The sequence below is a fragment of the Lissotriton helveticus genome, chromosome 4_1 (genome assembly GCF_964261635.1).
Source record: "Lissotriton helveticus chromosome 4_1, aLisHel1.1, whole genome shotgun sequence".
Lineage (NCBI taxonomy): Eukaryota > Metazoa > Chordata > Amphibia > Caudata > Salamandridae > Lissotriton > Lissotriton helveticus.
This window is the reverse complement of record NC_136063.1, coordinates 312979322-313005189: the sequence shown is the minus strand read 5'-3', so window position 1 is coordinate 313005189 and position 25868 is coordinate 312979322. Positions and strand designations below refer to the sequence as shown.

At 45.5% G+C, this 25868-nt stretch overlaps 1 protein-coding gene across 2 annotated transcripts in view; it reads right to left on the bottom strand.

The window, feature by feature from the left end:
* The window catches only part of TAF2 (TATA-box binding protein associated factor 2), a 658862-nt gene that overhangs the window by 154251 nt on the left and 478743 nt on the right, over positions 1-25868 (bottom strand). For both annotated transcript variants that reach the window (XM_078686838.1, XM_078686839.1), the window contains exon 21: positions 75-144. In XM_078686838.1, the coding sequence (XP_078542964.1) occupies positions 75-144 (70 nt within the window). The remainder of the gene's footprint in view (positions 1-74; positions 145-25868) is intronic.

The following is a 25868-nucleotide window of genomic DNA, read 5'->3' as shown; positions in this document are numbered from 1 at the left end:
AGTGTGAGAGAGGCATCCTAAAATGTTACAAAACGAATATAATAGGTTGCAGACAAAATGTTTGACCCACTGACCTTATGTAGGGAACAGTGTCATTTTGAGCCATGTCCAGCAGCCACTGGAACTCCTCATAGCTTCTGTCAACTACAAACCAACATGTAATAAAACATATATTACTTAACAGCGAAAACAAACCTAAAGAACAAATTCTGTAATTGGCAAACACCAAATAACACATACATTTAATTTACATCAAAATACCGACAGGCACTCTTTCATTTAGGTTCAACATTTTCAAGATGAAAATCGGCAATATGGAATAAAATGCACTTATAAAATAATAATGTGAAATATGGAGCTACTTTCGGCTACCAGTTATCTGCTTCATGGGACTGTGCGATATGGGTCCCAACTAATGGAAACAATGCTTTCTTTTTGGAATAAACTTTGTGTGCATGAAACGGAGTAAGCACAGGAACACAATTTACTGCGCAAGAAACTTTTATTTATCTCAGAGAGTCAGACACTTTTGCATGTCGTCCATATACAATTGCAAATGTCGTTGCAAATAAAACTTGTATAGGGCCCCCTCTGCATCAGTCCTACTGTCGGTGACACCCAAATGATTTCCTTTTTCTTTCTTGCTCTGTGGTGTGGTAGCATGTTTCAAATCTCTGAATATGAGAAGTATCCTATTCAGCAGTGTGAAACATGCTACCACTATAACACAGCAATTGGTCAATGAATTAAAGCTCCATCACGTTGATATTTACTGAACGTGAAATCATCTACTTCACCTCTCCACTGACAATGGCATCATCATATATCGTTTCGACATACTTCATTCCCCTCTCACCTTATGTTTGCAACTTACATATCTAACACAAAAGCAATATGTGACTCCCCAGGATTATAGTTTCAACTGTCAGTAACAACTTTTCTGTACCCTTCTGCTGCTTCATAATTTTAGAAATATCCCCCATGCGAAATGGGGATCCAGAAAAAAACTTTACATAGTATAGACATTGAACCAAACTCTTTAGTGCACAGCCTTTCTGATGACTACTTCCACACAGTAGCGGCTCCTTCGCAATGGCGGAGGAGTAATGCCCCACTGCCTGGCTCAGAGCCAGCAAATGGAGAAAAAGAAACAATGGTATAGCATTGTTTTATTTTTAATTTGCCAGCACTGACCCAACTTGTGCAGTGAGGGGCTGGGCGGGGCATGGGGAGGAGTGCTACGTGCACTCCCTGAGTGCGCATATGTGTTTTGCCGGCCGTCTCAGGCTGAAGAAAACACACATGCGTACTTAGATTTCTGCAGCCTGGCTGCACTGAACAGCAGGGCTGGAGAAACCTCCACGGACTCCCAGGTCATAATATGAGAGCAGCGCGAGGATTGCACAGGGAGCCCGTGACGTTGCCCCAGTGCTTGCTGGAACCAGGAAGGAAGAGGCGCGAGTGGGCGTCAGCGCCAGGTAAGGGTTTATTTTTTTAATAAATATTATTACCCCCCCCATGCGCTCCCCCGCTCCCTTGCACCCATCCACCCGCCTCCCAACCTTCATCGTGGCAGCCAACACTGCTTCCACAACAAGACAGCAGACATCTACAGCAACTTCGCAAATGACGTCGGCCACCTCCTGTCACACACAGATGATCCCACCCCCGCCTGCTCACCGACTTGACATCGCTCTTCATGCTGACCACCACAGCCATCAGGACCTCGATTCACTCCGGAGCACCGACCAACCCCTGCTACCACTATGCCTTCAACCTGGGACAGAAGGAAATCAGCAGCGCACTCACCAAATCCACACCTCATTCATCACCACTGCCACCACACCCGACGCATGGAAATCTGCATAGGTTAACCCCCTCCTGAAGAAGCCCTCCGCTGACTCCAGCGAGCTCAATAATTCCCGCCCGATCTCGCTGCTCCCATTCACTGCAAAGATCCTGGCGAAAGCCATCAATCACCAGCTCACAGATCACCTGGAAGGAAACAACCTACTCTACACTTACTAGTCTGGCTTCCGCAACAACCACATCACTGAGACCGCATTGATGTACGAGTTACTTACCTTCGGTAACAATGTATCTGGTAGAGACGATTCTAGCCGCAGATTCCCTAACGTAGAATTACCCCCAGGCGTGAGACTGGATCCGGACATAAAACTTTTCGGCTGCAGCTTCACTGAGCGCCCATGGGAACGGAACGGCACCACGTGACTCTGTCCTGACATCGTCCGCGCTGGTTACGTCAGCGAGGATACATAAGTCCCACCCCTGCGCACCTACGTCAGTTTTCTTCAGAGAACTTTCCTCGCCACAACGCGGAGCCATCACAACAAAACTTTAAGAATACTGGAACAGTGTGCGAAGACCCAGTTATACAGGAGGGAAAGAGACAAAAGGTGAGGGAAGAGCATATCCAGAATAAAGCAAGGCACTAAGGCACCAAGTCACGGAATGAAAGAATAGAGCGCAGCCATTGTAAGCAAGCCTGCAACCAACCGAACAGCTTCCCTGGAAATAGAAAGCATGTGAAAAAGGGCACAGGCAGACGAAAAAACCTGCAACCACCAGTCGGAGCCAAGAAAGGGTGCAAGGTCAGAATGGAAGCATAATGACAATTCATCCCCCAACACCATCAGCAAGGGGAGGTGGTGGGGGGGGACTCTTAAAAAGAGCAGAGGTCGAGACCCAGCTAGGGGACCTCAGCCCCAAGGACTGTAAGAGTCAGAAGTGCAAGCAACACAAGGAAGCAGGGCACAAAGAACCCTACATTAGAGACCATATGCATTGGCGCAGAAGTGCCCAGGCATTCACCCACCAATCACCAGAAAAGAAGGAATGGAGCAACGACAACAACAAGGTGAGCATCCCCCAGGGAGGGAGCAGAAGAAAGCACTCGCAGAGGACCACCACCCTGAAGTAGGCGAGCGTAGAAGACCGAGAAGGGCCCTTGCAGAAACGGAAAGGAAGGGTGGGTTGTTAAGGAATCTGCGGCTAGAATCGTCTCTACCATCGTTAACGAAGGTAAGTAACTCGTACATCTACTAGCCGCAGATTCCTTACCATGGAATAGATACCCTAGCCATACCCCAAAGAGGAGGTGGATTCTGTGAGAAGACCTCTCCAGCTCAGACGAGCCCAAGACCCTTCACAGGGGACCTGCTACGGGACAAGGAAAAGTAGCCCCGTCCACCGCAGCAGGGAAGAGGCACCAGCCCTAAACTGAAGAGAACCTCAACATCGTGGAGGAACACCTGCCCCACAGGGGATGTGTTAAAACGAAAAAAGAGGCAACCCAGCCTTCCCCAATAGGAGAAAGCAATACGAAGGGGGGGGGGAAGGCAGAACACCCCAAGCCCAGTCACAGTACCAGGGACCTCCACTGGAAGCCCAAAGGTACAGGCAGCGCAGAGGAAGAAGTGTCACCTACAGACTCCAAGGAGAAAGGCCCAAAAACGGCAAGCCATCCACCGGGAAACATACCCAGGAAGAGGACCGCCGACCCCATCACAGCTAGAAGCCTAAGACAAGACTGAACGACGCCTCTGCTGTAAAGCAATATAGAAAGGTGCAAGCAATGGGATTTATTTGGTGGTATCTAAGTTACAGGCAGATGGTTAGTCAATATTTGAATGGCTTTAGACCAACTAGAATCAATTCAAACCTGTTCTACTGGTTTTGTCACTTTCAATTATGACAGAATGGTAAAAACTCAACAAAAAATAAGCTACACGGGAAATGGATATTATAGAAATATCTTTTTATATAAAGATTTCATGATAAAGGGTACAGTTTTACAAAAAATGACAAATCATCCATAAACAAATGAACAAGAAAAAAATTAATTATTCTTCAAATCCACTTGCGCTGTGTTCCACTCTTAACAATTTATAACAGCCTATCTTGCTAGCTATATACAAAGATATCGCTGCGTAGAATAAATCTGAATCAAGAGTTATGAACAAGAAAGTCGACGTTTCAGCCTTATATTTGTTAAAAATCCTTAAGGCTATCTTCAGGACCTTCAATCTTTTCAGGATTGTGACCCCCTGTAAACGATACAATAACCATATTGTTACCTTTAGAACACATAATTCTTTTTACATTTCAAAACCCGTGAGCAAAAAGTAATTTGAAAACATTCAATGTGCAATTAAAATACTATGTACAGTTTCCTTTTTGATGAACTTATGATATATGTGGTTGATGTCACATACTGATTAAATGGCGTGTTTCTTTGCTACTCGAAACATTTTTAAAGATTTCTAAATTTGGAATTCTTAAGAACAGGCATATGGCACTGTCTACATGTTTCAAAAGACAACCTATTGTTGTTTCCAATTAGTAACGTTGAGTCTTCTGCAGAGGTTAATCCCTGTCATTGGTCACTCCTTACAAGGTAGTGTAATTTCAGTAAGCCTTAGTCAGTGGTCAAAAATGTATTTCAAATACCTGTATGTCCGATTGATGTCACCTATCACGCAATTCGTGTGGGACCGATACTTGTAACACGCCTGACAAGGGGAAGATGAAATTGTATTTACTACTTCACGTTATATTTATAGCATGTGTTCCAACACTTGTCGGTTGGTAAGTCAGAAGATTTTACCTTATTTTGACGAAGTTTGAGTACAAGAACAGGACCGATGAAACATGCCCAATCCACGACAACAATGAATGTCTAGAAAACAAAGTTTTTTTGTATTAGCTAAATAGTTGATTTAACTATCGATTCCTACCCAAACCGCACTTGATATAGCAGTTAATATGGCAGTTAAAGGTCAAGAGTAAGGAAGCCATCATTAACGCTTCTCTTTTATTAGCTAAATTTCCAAAGCCATTTTGGATCTACATTCGTATATTGGAGGTATGTATTACATTAGAGGCAATGCTAAGAGGTGAGCTCTCGTCATTCTAGATTCAAGCGTCGAATTGATACGTTCACCAAAAGGGCATTTTAAACAAGCTACACCTTGCTTCGGTCTTAGTGATAACATATCTATTCGAGGCGCCTTAAGTTTACGTTGCATTTTGCTCAGATGTTTGTTGTCATCTAGAGTTTAGAATTCACAAATCTAAAGTATGGCTTACATTAGGGGCAATGCTTTTGTGCTACAAAATGAGCCCACCTCCTTGTTGCTTTAAGTAAATGCTTGCTTCAGCGTTAGACAAGTATGCTGACCCGAAGGCCATTATTTAATCACACGCTATTCTATGCTTGGTTTAAGACCACAGAAAAGCGAAACCACTCCACAATGCATGTAACTGACTTACTTTCGAATGAAGAAAATACGTCCGGCATGGCGTCGTAATTCCAAGAATTGAATCAAACGTTACCAGCCCTCCTCAGTTTTTATGCTCAGTTCCTGATTTGACTCCTCCTTACGGAGAAAGAGAAGTGGGCCGGCCATGTTAGAATGGCTTTCTCTAGAGCACACAGTGTGATGCTCGATTGTTAAGGGACAAAGTATTACTATTGTCCCTATCACCTCATCAAACTAATAGAAATGTATCTTACACTTGGTGCATATTGTTATTAAGTGTTACAAAATGAATACAATGATTATTCATATTAAAATTTGCCTACTGAAGCTGTAAAGTAGGGCAAAAAAGTGTTCTCAAAGATAATCATAATAGAACAAGGGGACAATCCTATAGTTAACAGATTCAGTGATACATAGTTATATAGACCTTTTCAGAACAGTTAAATTAAATTGAACATGCCTACATTCTAGCATATCAAATATCAATTGAATCTACATATATGTACAACTAAACGTGCCACAGTCAATAGATTAGTAAGAAAATTACTGTAACAAGATAATCCTAGACTGTCGACCTTCATGGTGCTCACAATCTATCTAGTAGATATTAGAAACAGTATTTAAACCTGAATACAGACATATTTAGGGAGACCAATTTGGGTTTACCTAAGGCATGCTAGAGTATGCCATTCTGTTGTGGAATTTAATCCATGTTTGATACTGTCGGCTACCTCTATCCATCGATTTTCTTTTAGGGTTAGTATCTGGTCCATGTTTTTTTGACGGATGGTAGGCCTGACTACCTCAATTACCCACCATTCCATGTCCTTTTCTGAATGTCCTAAAGATCTGTAATGGTCTACCAAAGGGGCATTCTCTACTTTACATCGTATGCGCGATTGGTGTTGCAATATTCTGCATTTGACCATCTGAGTTGTCTTTCCTATGTAAAGCAGTCCACATGGACATCTCACACAGTACACCACATTTGTGGTCTTGCAGTTTGAGAATGATTTGAGCTCTGTCATATTGCCATTCAGTATAAAGTTCTTTTGTATTTTTGGTTGTTGAACAGGCCGTACAGTTATCACATTTAAAGTGCCCCTTAATCGGTATTAGTTGGTGCATATTCTCAACAATATTTGTATTGTTTTGGTTGTCATATGCTCAAACTAGTTTATCTCTCAAGTTTTGGCCACGTTTGAACGCAAACATGGGTTTCATCTGTAATTCTGGCTGATTGTCAAGTAGGGACCAGTTGTTAATCACTATCTTTTTTAGTTGTTGTGTCATGGTCCCAAAGGTGGTAACGCACACTAGGGCCCTTGGTGTTGTCTTTGCTTTAATCTCTAGCAGAGCTTCCCTGTTGTTATACCAGGCCTTTTTTAAAGAGGTTTTAAGAAGTTTATTAGGATAGCCTCTTGCCGCTAGTTTGGCCTTTAGTTTCTTGGCTTCAGATAAGTAATCTGTCCGTCGTGTACAGTTACGCCTCAATCGGAGAAATTGCCCAAATGGCAAACCATCTCATAAGGCTTTAGAGTGATGGCTCGTATACTTGAGCAAAGTGTTCCTTGCTGTTGGTTTTGTGTAGAGAGTAGTATATAAAGTATTATCCTCTCCTACTTTAATGTTATATCTAGAAAATTCATTTCTCTAGTATTGCTTTCCATAGTGAATTTAAGGTTAGGGTTCCTTTCATTTAACCATAGATGAAATTCGGCTAACAACTCTAATGTTCCTCTCCAAATCAGGAAAATGTCATCAATGAATCTTAGCCAGCATGAAATATTGGCTGAGAAAGGATTGAGTGCATTATTGACGTATTGTTCTTCAAAATTGGCGACATAAATATTAGCTATATCAGGCGCGTAGACCGCCCCCATTGCTACTCCTTTGAGTTGTTTATAAAACGTTTTTTCAAATAAGAAAAAGTTTTCACAAAGGGAGATTTTAATGCAGTCAATTATAAAGTCAGTTGGTACATTATGTGGTTTAGGACGGGTGTTTAGTATCTCTTCTAATAGGGTAAGGACCTCTATTTGCGGAATATTAGAATATAGACTTTCTATATCCATGGTGACCATTATCTCTACTTCGGGGTCAAACTGATGATGTTCTAGTCTATTTATGACCACAGTGGTGTCTCTGATGTAACTATTTGCACCTACTGCAAAGGGTCTGATGAAAAAATCCGAATACTCTGCTAGAGGTTTCAACGGAGAATTCAAACCTGAGACTATCGGCCTCCCGGGTGGGTGTTGGGTATCTTTATGCACCTTCGGTAGAATGTAAATTGCTGGAATAGTAGGTGCTTGGTTTATTCAAAAAGATGCATCTTTGTCACTTAACCACCCACCTTCCAGTCCCCTTTTACTTAATGTACTTATTTCTTTCTCTAGTCTTTTGGAGGGGTCAGTCATAAGTCGTTGGTAGTTGGTTTCTATATTGAGTTGTTTTAGCATCTCCATTCTATAGGCATCTTGATCCCATAGAACAATCCCCCCGCCTTTATCGGCTGGTTTTATTATGGTATTCTTGAGAGATTGTAAATTTTTAAGGGCAAGATGTTCATCTTTACTTAGATTATTTTTGACAAGTATATAGTTACATCAGAGACACCACTGTGGTCATAAATAGACTAGAACATCATCAGTTTGACCCCGAAGTAGAGATAATGGTCACCATGGATATAGAAAGTCTATATTCTAATATTCCGCAAATAGAGGTCCTTACCCTATTAGAAGAGATACTAAACACCCGTCCTAAACCACATAATGTACCAACTGACTTTATAATTGACTGCATTAAGATCTCCCTTTGTGAAAACCTTTTCTTATTTGAAAAAACGTTTTATAAACAACTCAAAGGAGTAGCAATGGGGGCGGTCTACGTGCCTGATATAGCTAATATTTATGTCGCCAATTTTGAAGAACAATACGTCAATAATGCACTCAATCCTTTCTCAGCCAATATTTCATGCTGGCTAAGATTCATTGACGACATTTTCCTGATTTGGAGAGGAACATTAGAGTTGTTAGCCAAATTTCATCTATGGTTAAATGAAAGGAACCCTAACCTTAAATTCACTATGGAAAGCAATACTAGAGAAATGAATTTTCTAGATATAACCATTAAAAGTAGGAGAGGATAATACTTTATATACTACTCTCTACACAAAACCAACAACAAGGAACACTTTGCTCAAGTATACGAGCCATCACTCTAAAGCCTTAAGAGATGGTTTGCCATTTGGGCAATTTCTCAGATTGAGGCGTAACTGTACACGACGGACAGATTACTTCTCTGAAGCCAAGAAACTAAAGGCCAAACTAGCGGCAAGAGGCTATCCTAATAAACTTCTTAAAACCTATTTAAAAAGGACCTGGTATAAAAACAGGGAAGCTCTGCTAGAGATTAAAGCAAAGACAACACCAAGGGCCCTAGTGTGTGTTACCACCTTTTGGACCATGACACAACAACTAAAAAAGATAGTGATTAACAACTGGTCCTTACTTGACAATCAGCCAGATGAAACCGATGTTTGCGTTCAAACGTGGCCAAAACTTGAGAGATAAACTAGTTCGAGCATATGACAACCAAAACAATACAAATACAAATATTGTTGAGAATATGCACCAACTAATACCGACTAAGGGGCACTTTAAATGTAATAACTGTATGGCCTGTTCAACAACCAAAAATACAAAGAACTTTATACTGAATGGCGAAATGACAGAGCTCAAATCATTCTCAAACTGCAAGACCACAAATGTGGTGTACTGTGTGAGATGTCCATGTGGACTGCTTTACATAGGAAAGACAACTCAGATGGTCAAATGCAGAATATTGCAACACCAATCGCGCATACGATGTAAAGTAGAGAATGCCCCTTTGGTAGACCATTACAGATCTATAGGACATTCAGAAAAGGACATGGAATGGTGGGTAATTGAAGTAGTCAGGCCTACCATCCGCCAAAAAAACATGGACCAGATACTAACCCTAAAAGAAAATCGATGGATAGAGGTAGCCGACAGTATCAAACATGGATTAAATTCCACAACAGAATGGCATACTCTAGCATGCCTTAGGTAAACCCAAATTGGTCTCCCTAAATATATCTGTATTCAGGTTTAAATACTGTTTCTAATATCTACTAGATAGATTGTGAGCACCATGAAGGTCGACAGTCTAGGATTATCTTGTTACTGTAATTTTCTTACTAATCTATTGACTGTGGCACGTTTGGTTGTACATATATGTAGATTCAATTGATATTTGATATGCTAGAATGTAGGCATGTTTAATTTAATTTAACTGTTCTGAAAAGGTCTATATAACTATGTATCACTAAATCTGTTAACTTTAGGATTGTCCCCTTGTTCTATTATGATTATCTCTGAGAACACTTTTTTGCCCTACTTTACAGCTTCAGTAGGCACATTTTAATATGAATAATCATTGTATTCATTTTGTAACACTTAATAACAATATGCACCAAGTGTAAGATACATTTCTATTAGTTTGATGAGGTGATAGGGACAATAGTAATACTTTGTCCCTTAACAATCGAGCATCACGCTATGTGCTCTAGAGAAAGCCATTCAAACATGGCCGCCACACTTCTCTTTCTCCGTAAGGAGGAGTCAAATCAGGAACTGAGCATAAAACTGAGGAGGGCTGGTAACGTTTGATTCAATTCTTGGAATTACGACGCCACGCCGGACGTATTTTCTTCATTCGAAAGTAAGTCAGTTACATGCATTGTGGAGCGATTTCGCTTTTCTGTGGTCTTAAACCAAGCATAGAATAGCGTGTGATTAAATAATGGCCTTCGGGTCAGCATACTTGTCTAACGCTGAAGCAAGCATTTACTTAAAGCAACAAGGAGGTGGGCTCATTTTTTAGCACAAAAGCATTGCCCCTAATGTAAGCCATACTTTAGATTTGTGAATTCTAAACTCTAGTTGGAACACATGATTTAAATATAACGTGAAGTAGTAAATATAATTTCATCTTCCCCTTGTCAGGCGTGTTACAAGTATCGGTCCCACACGAATTGCGTGATAGGTGACATGAATCGGACATACGGGTATTTGAAATAATTTTGTGACAACTGACTAAGGCTTACTGAAATTACACTACCTAGTAAGAAGTGACTAATGACAGGGATTAACCTCTGCAGAAGACTCAACGTTACTAATTGGAAACAACAATAGGTTGTCTTCTGAAAAATGTAGACAGTGCCACATGCCTGTTCTTAAGAATTCCAATATAGAAATCTTTAAAAATGTTTCGAGTAGCAAAGAAACACGCCATTTAATCAGTATGTGACATCAACCACATATATCATAAGTTCATCAAAAAGGAAACTGTACATAGTATTTTAATTGCACATTGAATGTTTTCAAATTACTTTTTGCTCACGGGTTTTGAAATGTAAAAATAATTATGTGTTCTAAAGGTAACAATATGGTTATTGTATCGTTTACAGGGGGTCACAATCCTGAAAAGATTGAAGGTCCTGAAGATAGCCTTAAGGATTTTTAACAAATATAAGGCTGAAACGTCGACTTTCTTGTTCATAACTCTTGATTCAGATTTATTCTACGCAGCGATATCTTTGTATATAGCTAGCAAGATAGGCTGTTATAAATTGTTAAGAGTGGAACACAGCGCAAGTGGATTTGAAAAATAATTTATTTTTTTCTTGTTCATTTGTTTATGGATGATTTGTCATTTTTTGTAAAACTGTACCCTTTATCATGAAATCTTTATATAAAAAGATATTTCTATAATATCCATTTCCCGTGTAGCTTATTTTTTGTTGAGTTTTTACCATTCTGTCAAAATTTAAAGTGACAAAACCAGTAGAACAGGTTTGAATTGATTCTAGTTGGTCTAAAGCCATTCAAATATTGACTGACCATCTGCCTGTAACTTAGATACCACCAAATAAATCCCCTTGCTTGCACCTTTCTATACTGTATACAAGCCGAAGCTCGCAAGGGTTTATTGGCTCACCCACCTTTATATATCTGCTGTAAAGCAGGCAGAAGAATAAGAACAGAAGCCCACAATGGGCCCACAGGACAAAGCAGGAGCTCCAGGGCCCGCGCCAAGGTCGCCGGCCACAGAACAGAAGAGCAGGCGGGGGCAGCCAGCTGCTGACAACGCCACGAAACTAAAGGACTGGACCACGGCGGACTCAAAACAAGGGCAGGGCTAGTAAACCGTCCCGTATGACCCCTAAAAGGGACCGCTCCGGACAGAACCAATCCACTAAGCAGTGAGAGTAGCTAGAAGATGAGAGGAGTAACAAGTAGGACATACCAGGCCATCAACACAGGAAACTATGCCCTCAGAAACCCCAGACAGAGGCCCAGACCAAACAGTAGGCAAAGGCAAAACACTGCGGCACAATGCCGTAGATGGCCAGCCACACCCCCGTAAGGACCAAAGACCGCACAATCGTAATACAGCAACACCAGGAAGGGCGATGAACCTGCCAGGGGGAGTCTACACTCTCATCGCATAAGACAGAGCTATACGATAACTACACATACCCCACATAGGGTAGGACACGTCCTAAGAAGGCATGAGAACCACTCTTAGGGAAAAAACAATCCCGCATCAGAGGACAAAAATCATAGACCTGAAGCAGAAACCACAGGAGGCTTAGTAGTCAACCAGAAAACACATTTGTACCAAAAAAGGGCTGAACCAGCAGCAAACTGAAGAGCGGGGCCAACCAAGGACCCCGAGGACACAGTATCCCTCACAGAAAGTGTAACACCCGTCTAAAAACCAAATATCAGGAGCAAGTGGGATATCGCCTCCCACCAAGCCCCGGAGGATCAGCAGACCAACCTACTGAGGATGAGGAGGAGGAAGAGGACAGAGCCCCGCAAGAAGACGCTGAATGGCGGAGTCGGCATGAGTATTAAACAGGACCCGTCAAAAGGGAGGTCGACCAGACGCTCTCTAGTATTTTCAGGGAAAACAGCATCGCGTACCCAAGCATGGCAAAGGAGAGGCACAGAAGTGGCCATAGCACGGCCAACAGCATCGGCAACATCCAAAGCCGCACGCAGAATAAACGCGGCCAACTCTCTGCCATCCAACACAAGGCCCCGCAGATCAGCATGGGCCCCCTCATGAGCGATATGAGAAAGAAGGGACTCTACAGAATCCCACAGGCCAGAAGTAGCCCTGGTCAACACACACAAAGTGTTAAGCGCCCTCAAGGCAGCACTGGAAGAAGCGGAGACATTACTCTCCCATGAATCTAACCACCGGGCCTCCCGTCCATCCCCAAGTCCAGGGGGAGCAGCCAGCCCCTGCATGTAGGAGGATCCACAGAGGATTGGGGAACCTGAGGGGCCCCAGGGGAGGGCGGAGATGCCAGTGGAGAAGCCAGCTGCGAGCCACGGAAAGAAGGGTTCAAGGATTTAGGCCGTGGGGACGGCGAAGAGCCTTCCCTGGAAGTTGCTGGTGAAACGGCAACTACACAGCGCCCTGTCTCCGGAGAGGAACACACCAGCAGATGACGGACCTCAGGAGAAGAAGGGGCCTCAGGAGACGTATCCAGAACCAGACGCTGGCGCGGCTTCGTGGAGTCCACCATCGGCGCCTGATTGGCGTCGGCTGGTGCCGGAATGGGCCTCCGTGGCACCGGGCCAACTCCTGCCATCACGTGCTCTCCAGGGGAATGGGGCGAGGCCGGCGCCGAACCGGCGCCAGCTCGACCTCAGACGGGGCAGCCGCCCACGCCGAGGACCGAGATGGACTCAGGAAGGTACCCCAGGCCCCAGCCTCCACCCGCAACTCTACCAGAGCTGGAGAGGAAGGCTCCCGGTGCCGAAACAGCGCCGGCTCGACCTCTAGTGAGGCAACTGCCTGCTCAGAGGATCGAAGGGGACTCGGGGCAAAGCCCGGAGTCCCGGCGATCGTCTGCGACACCACAGGGAGCCCCATAGGGATTTGCGGCAAGGCAGGGACGCTATGCGCAGATGGAAGCCCGGAAGGACTACACCTCGACGACGCCACTATCCTACAACCTGAAGTCGAAACCTTCAGCCCTTGAGCCACCGGCAACGCAGAGGAAGTCCCCGCGCAAGGCAAGGGAACCGCAGATGTCATAGAAGGTGGAGGAAGGGCAAAGGAAGCCTCCAGCGCCACAGAGTAGGCTGTCATTTGGGGACCTAGTCGCCTCTGTGCCGGGAAACGGCAGGTAGGGAGGCGACGAGCGGGGGCACTTGTCCCGGGGTAGCCGGCGCCCACCGCGGAAGGAGGACAAGGCCTCGGAGACATACTGAAAGACTTACCAGCCGGTGAACCACGCCCAAAGGGCCGCATGAAAGGCGATTCCGCAGACGAAACCGGCGGCTCCTTGCCTCCGAGGCAGGGGACGGATGCTGGGACAACACCAACCTGGATAAGCGCGCCGACAGCAACTTCATCCGGCGCTGGAAAAGCGCGCCGTGGTTTAGGCTTAAGGTGTTGTTAGGCGTTGTTGTCAGGTGTCTCAACTCTCTGAGTCATGGTGTTCATTCAGACACCACATGCAAATTGGATGAGGGTCCGTCGCCGACATGGACGTTCACAGGAGGTACACGTCTTGAAGCCCAAAGGCATTCGCACACTGTTCCACTAAACGGCAAAGCGTAAAAAGAATGGAAGGCCGGAAAACAGGCCAGGACAGTAATGCGGATTCGCGTTGCACGCGGGAAGAGAAAAAACTGACATAGGTGCGCCGGGGTCGGGACTTATGTATCCTCACTGACGTCAACAGCGCGGACGACGTCAGGACGGAGTCACGTGGTGCCGTCCCCCCTGGCGTGCACGGATGCTGTGGCAGAAATGTTTCTGGATCCAGTCTCATGTCTGAGGGCAATTCTACGTTAAGGAATCTGCGGCTAGTAGTCTCTATCAGATAGCTGTAACTGACAACATCAGATCCATCTTCGACCAAGGCGAGACAGCAGCCCTGATACTCCTCGACCTTTCACCAGCTTTCGACACGTTATCCCACCACATCCTCATCACCAAATTTCACCACATTGGCATCAGAGGAATTGCCCTAAGGTGGGTCACCTCCTTTCCCACAGGACGCACACAGAGAATTCCCCAACGGCCCTTCACCTCTGAAACCAAAAGCATCATCTGTGGTGTCCCCCAAGGCTCTTCCCTCAGCCCCACCCTCTGCAACGCCTATTGGACTCCACTGGCCGACATCATCCACACCCAAAGATTGAATATCATCTCATACACCGATGACCCCCAGCTCATAATAATAATAATAATAAAGCCATTTCTAGAGCGCCTGGCTACACTCAGAACAGTGTGTCCCCGCGCTAGATTGCTACTATTTCTCAAAAGGCAGCTGTTAGAGAAAAAGAAAGCCAAGGTCAAAGAGAAGAGGGTGAATTAGATGACTGGAAACAGGTGAGTTTTAAGTTTTGCACGGAATCTGGTTTCTGAAGGTTCCATTCGGAGGTCAAGCGGCAGTTCATTCCAGTGTTTAGGAGCCAGATATCTGAAAGAACGACCACCCATCCTGGCTCTGCGGGTACGGGGGAGTTTAAACAACATAGCTCCGGTCGACCTCAGATTCCGAGTGGGGCGGTGAATTGTGAGGAGCTTTTGCAGATAGCCTGGGCCTTTGCCCTGGGCGATGCGGTGTGTAAAACATAAAGCTTTGAATTTAATGCGTTCCTTGACCGGAAGCCAGTGAAGTTTCGCTAGCGCAGTCTTCCCAGATGCTCTACGAGGCAGATTAAGTACCAGGCGGGCAGCAGCGTTTTGCACGCACTGTAGTTGGTGCAGGCCTTTTTTACTTAAACCTAGGAGCAGGCCATTGCCATAGTCAAGGTGGGGTGTGACTAAGGCGTGGACAAGTGTCTTCCTGGCATTGAAGGGGAGAAGGTCAAGGACTTTACGGAGGGATTTCAATATGCTGAAACACCTTCCCGTAACTTTACTAACTTGAGATTTGAAAGAGAGGTCCGAGTCAAGCATCACTCCAAGATTTCTGACAGAGTCCGTGGGAGAGGGAATATTGCCCAATTCAGTAGGCCACCACATATGCGACCAGGCAGAGGGGGATTTACCAACAACCAAAAGTTCTGTTTTTTCGCCGTTCAGGCGCAGACAGTTGTTATTCATCCACGTTGCCACTGATGACAAGCATTTGGAAAAGTTAGTAGCATCTTCCGTGTGGTTGAGCGTAAGCTTGATCATCAGTTGGGTATCGTCAGCATAAGTGACAATATCCACCCCGAAAGCTTCAACTATATGAGCCAGGGGTTCCATATAGAGATTGAACAAAGTAGGGCTCAAGCTAGAGCGCTGTGGAACCCCATGTCTCAGCTTCCGGGGGGAAGATTTGAAAGGGGGACAGTGCATCTGAAAACTCCTATTTTCCAGGAAAGATTTTAACCAGGCATGGGCAGATCCCTCCACTCCCATATCTGAGAGGCGGGACAGCAGCGTTGTGTGCAGCACGGTGTCAAAAGCTGCACTGAGGTCTAATAGAACCAACGCTGCTGTCTGTCCTTCATCCACCATCTGTCTAAGACACTCAGTGGAATAGAGAACGGCTGACTCCGTAGAGTAGCCGGCTCTGAACCCCGATTGTGTGGGGTGGAGGAGGGATTCCTCCTCCAGATATTTCATGAGTTGCCCATTTACCACTTTTTCCACTATTTTCGTACAGAAGGCAGGAAGGGATATGGGACGAAGATTTTGAAGTAGGGAGATGTGGACATTGTTTTTTTTTTCCAGAGGGATAACCTGGGCTGTTTTCCATGCATCAAGCACATGGCATTCTTGGAAAGTAAGAGTGACGATATGTGTAATCTGATCGATCATACTCTCCAAGACTCCCTTACAGCGATTGGGGGGACTCACGTCACAGGGGGAACCAGACTGTATGCTGTTAGCAATGTTCAGCAATTCCTGCCTATCTGGTACTTTAAAGCATGTCAGACGAGGTTTAATGGTAGAGCTGTCTCTTACTACCACGTGCTTACTCAAAGGATCAACGTCGTCTGTGAAGGTGGCATGGATTTTGTGGACCTTGCCAACAAAAAGGTCAGCTATGGAGTCACATAGCTCGCTGGAGTAGGTGTCTTGGACTTCGAGTCTGGTCGGGACCGTTAGTTCTTTATAAATGGCAAAGAGTTCCCTAGTGGGGTTGTCTGCAGATTCTATTCTACCCTTAAAGTGGGCGCCTTTAGCTGATCTTACAAGTTTATGATATTTTTTTAGTTCTGTTCTATAATGTGACTTACATTCTGGTTTGTAACTTTTCCTCTAGTATCTTTCCAAATTTTTGCATTTTGCTTTGGCTACTTTGAGTTCTTTAGAGAACCAAGGGGCAGTTTTGGTCTGTCTTGCGGGAGGTTTGAGTGTCCAGGGTGCTACCATATCCAACGCATTGGACATCTATTTTTCGTAACTATTCCACGCCTCCTGCAAAGTGTTGCTAGGGGGCGGGGGTTTCTCAAGTAGGGCAAGTTTAAAGGTCTCCTGCTTGAATTTCTTCCAGTCTCTACATTTCTGGGGTAAGGGTTTGTTAGTTCTAATTTCTGAGGGGATACCTTCTATTTCGAACGGAATGATAAAATGATCAGACCAAATCGTTCTGATCGGGGAGGAGACCTTAATACCCTCCCAGTTAGAAAAGATAGGGTCCAAAAGATGCCCTAATTGGTGCGAGGGGGACCTAGATTGTAGGTTGAGCTCTAGGGATTTCAATGCTTCTGCCACAGCCTGTGCCTCCCCCCATTCAGTATTTTCAAAGTGAAGGTTAAGGTCACCCAAAATAAGACATTTTTTGTATCGAAGTGCCGGCTGGGTTATCAGTTCTGTAAGTTGGTCACAGAACTGTGCTGCCCCTCCGGGCGGGCGGTATATAAGCAGTCCGTTAATGATGTTTTTGGGTCCTGCTGTATTGTGAAGAAACCACTCTCGCTATTAGGTAGCGTAGCCTTCTGTAAGGTACATTCTAAGTCTGTCTTATAGATAAGAGCTAACCCCCCACCTCTCTGTCTCTGTCTGTCTAATCTGAGCAGGCAATAGCCTGAGGGAATGGCTTCGAGAGCTTCAGGCGACGAAGCTTCGTCTAGCCACGTCTCAGTTAGAAACAGCACATCAGGGCCACTCTCCATCAGTAAATCATGTATCTCTATTTTATGTTTCTTCATAGATCTACAGTTCAGTAGCGACATTTTTAACTTAGCTGTCTCCCGCTTTTCCCTCTTCGAGAATTGAGAAGTGTAATTGCAGGTCTCACAGAAGAGAGGTAAAGAGTCAGCCTGTAAAGTATGGTAGCAGCTATCTTTAAGTTTCGGACATAGAGATAGTAGTTCCTGTTTAGTATAGTGTGAGCTGTACCTGTTAGTTCCCACCATGTCGAAGGGTACAAATGAACAAGGGGGTCCAGCCCCGAGCCCCGTCCGGTCGTGGACGGGCGCTAACGGGCTGGACTCTGGCTTGACTCCGGCGCGAGTACGGCGCGCCCGCTGAACGCGTCCGCTGCGCGGAATCATGGCCATATGCTTATATAGTGGTGACTAGAGCGCCAGGAGTGGGGAGCCCTACCCAAAATGGCCGCCGCTGATTCACTCAGCCCGGGACCCGTGGAATATTGGCCTTAGAATCGGCCAGTCACCGCAGGAAAGAGGAATTTAAAACTGCCAACACAGGGCAGAGTGCAGTGAGTGAAGTTAAAAATTAAGTAAGTCCATTCACCATAAGATCGGTGAAGAGGGCAAAAGCGCAGCGCTAGAATCCGAGCGCTAATGCAGAGGGGGGGAGCGGACACAAAGGAGAATGCACAACAATTTTATCTCAGAAGATTAAAATAATGCAACCACCCGGCTCAAGCCTCAGGGGTCAAATAAGCAGCAATCATCCTCTCGCTGACAGAATACACCACCACCAGCAGATCCAACTTCTGAAACGCCATGACCAACGTCGCCGACTGGATAAGGTCCAAGTGCCTGAAGCTTAAGACCGACCAGAAGGAAGTGCTCTTCTTTGGAAGAAACACCTCCCTATGGGATGACACATGGTGGCCCTAAGCTCTGACCCTCACCTATCCCCACCGACCAAGCCTGAAAACTTGGCATTATCCTGGACAGCGATCTCTCTATTAAGCGCTAGGTAAAAGCAGTAGCCTCCACCTCCTTCCACATCCTCTGTATGCTTTGTACGTTCTTCAGATGGATCCCTGTCAACACACTGACTCAAGCCCTAGTCACCAATCGACTCGACTACAGAAATCAACTCTACATTGAAACCACCACCCATATCCTCAAACGACTCCAGATCACACAGAACGCCGCAGCCAGACTAATTCTCAACCTCCCCAAATGGACCAGCATCCTCGACCTCTCCGCCCCTTTTGACACGGTTGACCATACCATCCTACTGTCCCGTGTCAAGGCGGCTGGAATCGAGGGATCCGCCCTGGTATGGCTTTCCTCCTTCCTGAGGGACCGCACCCAGGCGGTCCGGCTAGGAGACTTCACAACCACCCCACTCCCCGTCACGTGTGGTGTCCCCCAGGGTTCCTCCTTGTCTCCCCTACTATTTAATCTTTACATCTTTCCTCTTATCTTCGCTCTTCAGCAGCTGGAGGTCACCGTGTATAATTACGCGGATGACCTCCAGCTCATTTTTGATCTATCTTCTTCCCCTCACTCTGTCTCCAGCTTTCAGCACACCATGATATTCATCAGGGACTGGATGAACCACAACCACCTTAAGCTGAACCCGGATAAGACCGAGTTGGTTCTCACCGGTGGTTCTTCCAGTCCCTGGAATTCTCTTTTCTGGCCCAAAACCCTTGGTCCCGCCCCCACCCCTTCAACCACGGTGAAAACACTGGGGGTTAAAATGAATAATCAGCTCACTCTTCACTCTCAAATCAGTTCTGTAGTTTCCTCTTGCTTCCTTACCCTCCGCACTATCCGCACTGTCTCCCGTTTCTTCACTCCCCAGGCACTCAAAATGATTATGGCCGCCCTTGTGATATCACGGCTGGACTATGCCAACGCCATCTATAATGGCATACCAGCATATAGCCTAAGGAGACTACAGTTGGTTCATAACCAAGCTGCCCGGCTGGTCTTTGGTCTTCCACGCTTCCACCACTCCACACCCCTCCTCAGGGAGCTTCATTGGCTACCTGTCAAGGAACGTTCCCTGTTCAAAACCGCATGTATGGTTTTCCAGGCCCGGCAAGGCACCGCCCCTGCCTTTATTTCTTCTCTTATAAAAGATTACGTTCCCCCAAGAGATCTTCGATCCTCCACCAAGTCCCTTCTTCAAATTCCGCGCTTCAGGCGTAAAAAGTGGGGGGGTCCAATTTTTCTACCTTAGCCCCCACTTTTTGGAACTCCCTCCCTGACCACCTTCGCGCCTTTACCCATTATGTATCCTTTCGCAAGGAACTCAAAACGTTTCTTTTTAAACAGGCTTTTCATGCGTAACCTTTTCCACTTCCCGGCTCTGCTACCGGTTCCCTTCTTGTCTCAGTAGTTAATACCCTCCCTCAGCGCCAAGAAACCGACAGGTGTACGCCGCGCTTTACAAATGTTTTAAATTAGAAATTAGAAATTAGCATCACCCCACACCTCAGAAGCCTCCACTGGCTCCCTGTCCAGAAGAGATGCCAATTCAAGCTGCTGACCTACGCCTACAAGGCCCTCCGAAAAACCAGACCTTCCTACATCAACCACCGCCTGACCTTCCACTAACCAACCAGCCTACTCCAATCCACCTCCTACACCCTCGCACATGTCCCCGCATCCGTTGTAGCTGCAGTGGATTTCGTTCTTTCTCCTACCTCGCCGCCAAGTTTTGGAACGACCTCCTGCTCCACCGCCAAACATCTCCTTCACTAAACCTCAGCGCCAGGATGCCCCCAGGGTGAGAAGCCGTGCAATGCAAATCAACGCGACTCCATCTTTACCTCCAGCAACAGGGTCTAATTCACCCTAGTCACTGATCTCACCTGGATCGACCACACCATCATCCAATTCACCATCGCCGACTCGCAGGACATCGGCAAACACCACTGCCCCCCACCCCACCCCACCGAAGCTGGAGAAATGTTACCGAGATTCAGTGGACTCAGGCCCTCAGCACCATAAAGCCCGAAACAGCAGTTGACCTCGGCCAGGCCATCTAAAACTTCTCTGAGTAGATCACCAAATGTGCCGAAAGAGTCGCCATGTGGAAACCAGCTAAAGCTAACAAAACCTCAAAACAAGCTAGAAGGTACACCCCAGAGCTCAAAAGCATCAAATGCAACTGCTACAGACTAGAGAAGATATCGTATCCCACTTAGAATCCCTCTGACAGAGCCGCTAACAAAGAAACCCCCAGAAATTACCACCTACGCCTCAAGGAAGCCAAGAGGGCAGCCATCACTGCCCGCATTGATACCGTGGCAACCACATGAAGGAGCTCTACAAAATGGCCAAGGAATTCTCTAACCCGACAGCCACAGAGAACAACATTCACCCCTCCCAAACCCTCTGCAAAACCCTCTTAGATTACTTCTACAGTACAATCAACACTATCTACAACAACTTCGACCCCCAACCAAACTCTTCCAGTCTCTGCAACCTCAACTTCCCAGCAGAGTGATCACAACCTGTCCACTCACTACTCAGTCCACCACAGCCATCATGTCGCCCCTCAGCTCCAGGGCACCCACGAGCCATGCGCCCACCATCTCTTCACCCTCAGAACCAACCTTATAACCACCGAGCACACCAGCATCAACACCTCCATCTCCACAGAAACCTTCCCGGAAAGATGGAAATATGCAGATGTCAGACCCCTCCTAAAGGAAACTGTTAGACCTGGCATCATTGGCGTGGGTTTCCACTGTATTTTTTGCCTCCTGTTATTTTGCTGTGTGTTGGACTTCGTTTTTGCTGGTGTAGATGCTTTGGGCACTTTGCTACTGCTGTTCAGTGCCAAAGTGCAAATGCTCTCTTTGTCAATTATTGTTATGGATTGGTGTTTCCAGGATTGGTTTATTTTTTTTACTGTTAAGTCCCTAGCACACTGCACTGTGTGTGCCCAGGGCCTGTTACCCAAATGCTGCTAGTAGGCTTGCAGCACTGATTGTACCTGCTACACAAGCAGCCTTGCAACGAGGTCTCAGACCTGCCATTGCGGTGCCTGTGTGCAGTCTAGTACTGCCATGTCGATTTGGCAAGTGCACCCACTTGCCAGGCCATAACCTTTCCTTTTCTTACATGTAAGTCACCACTAAGGTAGGCCCAAGGTACCCCTACGGGCAGGGTGAAGTGTATGTGAAAGGTAGGATATGCCCTGATGTATGTGGCATGTCCTGATAGTGAAATACTGCCAATTTCATTTTTTACTACTGTTAGGCGATCTGTTCCAGATGGATTGAATATCATATTATGAGCATTACTGCGCATGGAAACAAGATAGGCCAATATAGTATGATATGTGGAGCTGTCATGGCCTACCAGTTTAGGTGCACCCCCCACACCGAAAGAAAATATAAAAAGCCTCGGGTGTGGCTGGACAAATCCCTGACCTTGAATATACAAGCAACTAAATTGTCAGCGACTTGCTTTGGTCTCATCAGGATGATGAAAAAAATCCTCCCGCTCCTACCTTTTGATGCCAAGCAGGTAGTTATTCAGGGTCTAATCCAGTCTCGCATTGACTTCAGTAACGCCCTGTATCTGGGGCACCTGAATACTGCCTGCAAAAACTTCAGCGAATCCAGAACTGTGCAGCACGCACACTCCTTGGAATCCCCTGCAGAACCCCGATAGAGCTGGGGCTGAGAGCTCTACATTGGCTCCCTGTCAGAGAAAGAATTAAGTTCAAATCCATGTGTATCACCCGTCAAGCTTACTGGAAAGTTGGCCCAACAATCAGCCACCCTCTGATCACCCCTTACTATCCAAAGAAAGAGCTTCGCTCCTCCCATGCTTTTCTGGCAGCAGTCCCTCGGATCCGGAGATCCAGAGCAGGAGGCCGGTCTTTTTCCTACAATGCGCCCAAGCTATGGAACTCGCTCCCCCTGCATCTAAGATCCAACCCCAATCTGTTGACCTTCCGAAGACAGCTTTAAACTTTTCTTTTTAATTAATTAAGCCCACCCTTGGACCGACTCACCTGAAGGCTCAATCTAGTTCCTAGCGCCTGGACGCCTCAGGGCAGCTGCTGCGCTTACCAAAACCTCTTTTCATTTCATTTTCATTAGATTATGTGTAAATGCAGAATGTTAAGATGAATCTTTTAGTGAGGGTAATTTTTACATGCTGGCTTTGAAAATATAACTTTTAGGAAGTAGGTATTTTCTTGCCTAACCATCCAGTGTACCTCTTCTAGGTTGTGTATTGACACATGGCTTTGGAGTGACAGGGGCTGGGCATGTGCATTCTGTTTAGACAGTCACTTGGGGGGTTGAGGTGGGTCTTGTCTTTCCAGAGTGAGTCAGGGCTGGGCTGAATGGACCTGGGCTGCATGCAGAGTAGAGGAGGAGATTTCTTTCACACCTGAATGGACCGGTCTGCCTTATACAATGCTGTCTCCACCACCTGCCAGGAAGCCACATCAGAAAGGACAGAACTGGTTTTGGCTGGGCAAAGAGCTTCTCTGCCACAGACAACAGAGAATTTGGATTATAAAAAGAGGACCCAGAATTTTAGATTCCTTCTGGGAATCAAGAGGACCCTTTGCCAAGGAGAAGAGCTGGAGAAACTGAGGAGCAATACTGCCCCTGTGCAATTTGCTGTCTGGGGTGGACCTGCAGTGGCTACTTTCTGCCAAGGAAAGGGAAAAGGATGTTGCTATTTGCTGTGTCTCACGCTTGAGGAAGATCTCCAAGGGCTTGAAGAAGAGCTTGCCTCCTGTTCTAAAGTCTTAGGGACACAAAGACTTCAACCACTGCTCCCCTGAACTTCCTAGCTGTTCTGGGCCTCTGGAGGTTGTACTGGCTGTTGGGAGCTGGAAATGTAACACAACGACGAGAAGCGCGACGCATCCATACCTGTTTCTGACGCATCGCCGAAGATACCGATGCATCGCCTGTCTGTGGCTCAAGAAATCGCTGCACGCCACATCGAGTGCACCGGTCTCCTCAGTCCAATATCACTGCACTCATTCTGATGCAAGCCCTGCTGTGCGGCTGCAACAACCCCGCGTCGTTGCATCGTTAGAGGATGCAGTAAGAAACCAACGCATCACCTCCCCACGCAGTAAGAAACCGACGCCTCACCTCATCTCCAGTAAGGAACTGACGCATCACCTCTCTGGAGCAAGAAACCCACGCATCACCTTCCTGGAGTGTAAGGAACCGACGCATCACCTTCCCTGCAACCCTTTTTGTTTGTGTGCGCGACACATCCAAGGCACTTTGTGTGAAAAGTGTTGCATCTGTAATTTGCTTTGAACTGAACTATTTCTACCATCTGAAAGTCATATTTTTATTATTGTAATGTGGATTTTTGTCGTTTTGGTATTGTTTGGTTTAGATAAAGATTACTTATTTTTCCAAACTGGTGTGGTGTCCCTTTGTAGTGTATTACTGTATGTGTGCACAAATGCTTTACACACTGCCTCTGAGATAAGCATGTCTGCTTGTGCCAAACTATCAAGGGGGTGAGCAGGGGTTAATTTAGAAGAGTATCCACCTTACCATGACTAGGAAGAAGGGCCCCCACTTGGACAAAGTGTTGTGTGTCAATTTAGATACTGTATAAAGATTTCCCGATTCATGCCTTTATATAGGTATAATTCACATTGCCCTTATTTAGGCATAGAAATCCAACCCTTATTTAGGCATTGCTCATGCTAACCAAATACAGGCATGGTCAACTACATCCGATCCTCTTCGTCACAACGAGTTCTTGGAAAACCAGACTCTTAAGCCTTTAGGACTTCCCCCTGCCTGGATATTGATTTCTCCAAGAACTCATTTATTATGCATGAACTTCTATTCCTTAGGGGTTCATTCATGACGTTCTTATGTCCGACTTGTACGTCAATACTGGCATTCCTAAACACCTTCAAGGTATAAATATACCTTCTCTTGCTATGGCAATGCATAGTGCGGTTCGGCTACTTACTTCCACGACGCGGCTCGTCACAGTAAGTCCTGCAGGAAGTCAAGTCCCCAACTGATGGACTGACCAGACGCTGCCATCCTCCTCCCTGAAAATCCAGCTCCAGTGTTTCGGACTACCCTTGCGGGGTGTTAGAGATCGAGTCCCGGGAAAGAGATCCCAACCTCTCTCATTCTAAGGTATGAAGCGGATTAGAACCTAGAGAAACTTTTGGCAATTCTTGGCAAAACTAAACTAAACTAAACTATAGCTAAAACAGCACCTACTTCTTCCCTCGTACTATACTTAGGTTAGGTACACTGGGGTAGGATTATTTTAGAAGCACCAGTTGAGTATTTTAGCCTGTGTTATTTATGTATGTATTTTTATATAGGTCATAGCTACAGACCATGCTATTGCATTATTATTTTATCTTACTGCTAACGCTGTACGTATTATACTTCGCATTCTGTCTTATGATTGTAGCAGTTCATATCTCTTGCATGAGAAATAGTACTGTTCAATAAACCCTTTTATTGAAACGCCCGTCTCTATTTCTATGCAACTCTGTAGAAACGAAACATGCATGATTGACTGAGTGAAACTGTAATCTATTGTTTCCACGACTCTGAAGATATTGTTCCGACTCTAAGGGAAACAGAGTTGTCATGTTTATGCAGTTGTCAGAAACTTTTCCCTTCTTGTTCATTCGAAAAACTTTCTAGTGACCTCTGAGTTCGCTGGCACACACAAGTAATTAAGTTTAATGTACACGATAGAGACATACTGACCTCAGTCCTATGTCAAAACTATAGTGTATATTATTCCAATGCGCAGAGCCTATCAGGGATATAGGAACTACACTACATGGCGCCCAACGGTTTGGTAAGGCACTAATTTAACGCTAGATACTGAAGTAACTCAGTTGTGCTTTTCTCAGAGACCCTCTACTCATAACACTCCATAAGACGTCTGGAGTGGGTAGGGATAATATCCACCATAGCTGAGTAGGACGAAAAATCCTATGTATTAGCTTTTTAGTTTGTTCAATGTTGAAGGATACAGTGTTCCAAAATATTGTGCACCTTATCTTTGTTCCTTTGAAACTTGCTCTGCATTTTTCATTAAACAATGTCTAATAACAACAATAACACCGAAACCGGTGGAGCTGAAGGCGACAACACCGTACCAGCTTTTAACTTAACAGGTTTTACTGAAACCGATCAGAATGCTATAATCATTCCACCAAATTTAAGGAGAGCCATCATTCTAAAACTTATAAAACATGGCCTTACATCAGGAGGTGGTAGAGCAGTTTTTGTAATGGAGGCACATGAATATCAGCAGACAGAGGTATTCTACTCATGGATAGTATTCCCTGAATCAAATCCCGTAACACATTTGTTTCACTTCTACAAAGAAGATGATCCACCAGAGGAATATACTCCTTTCGAGGATATTGAAATTCCAC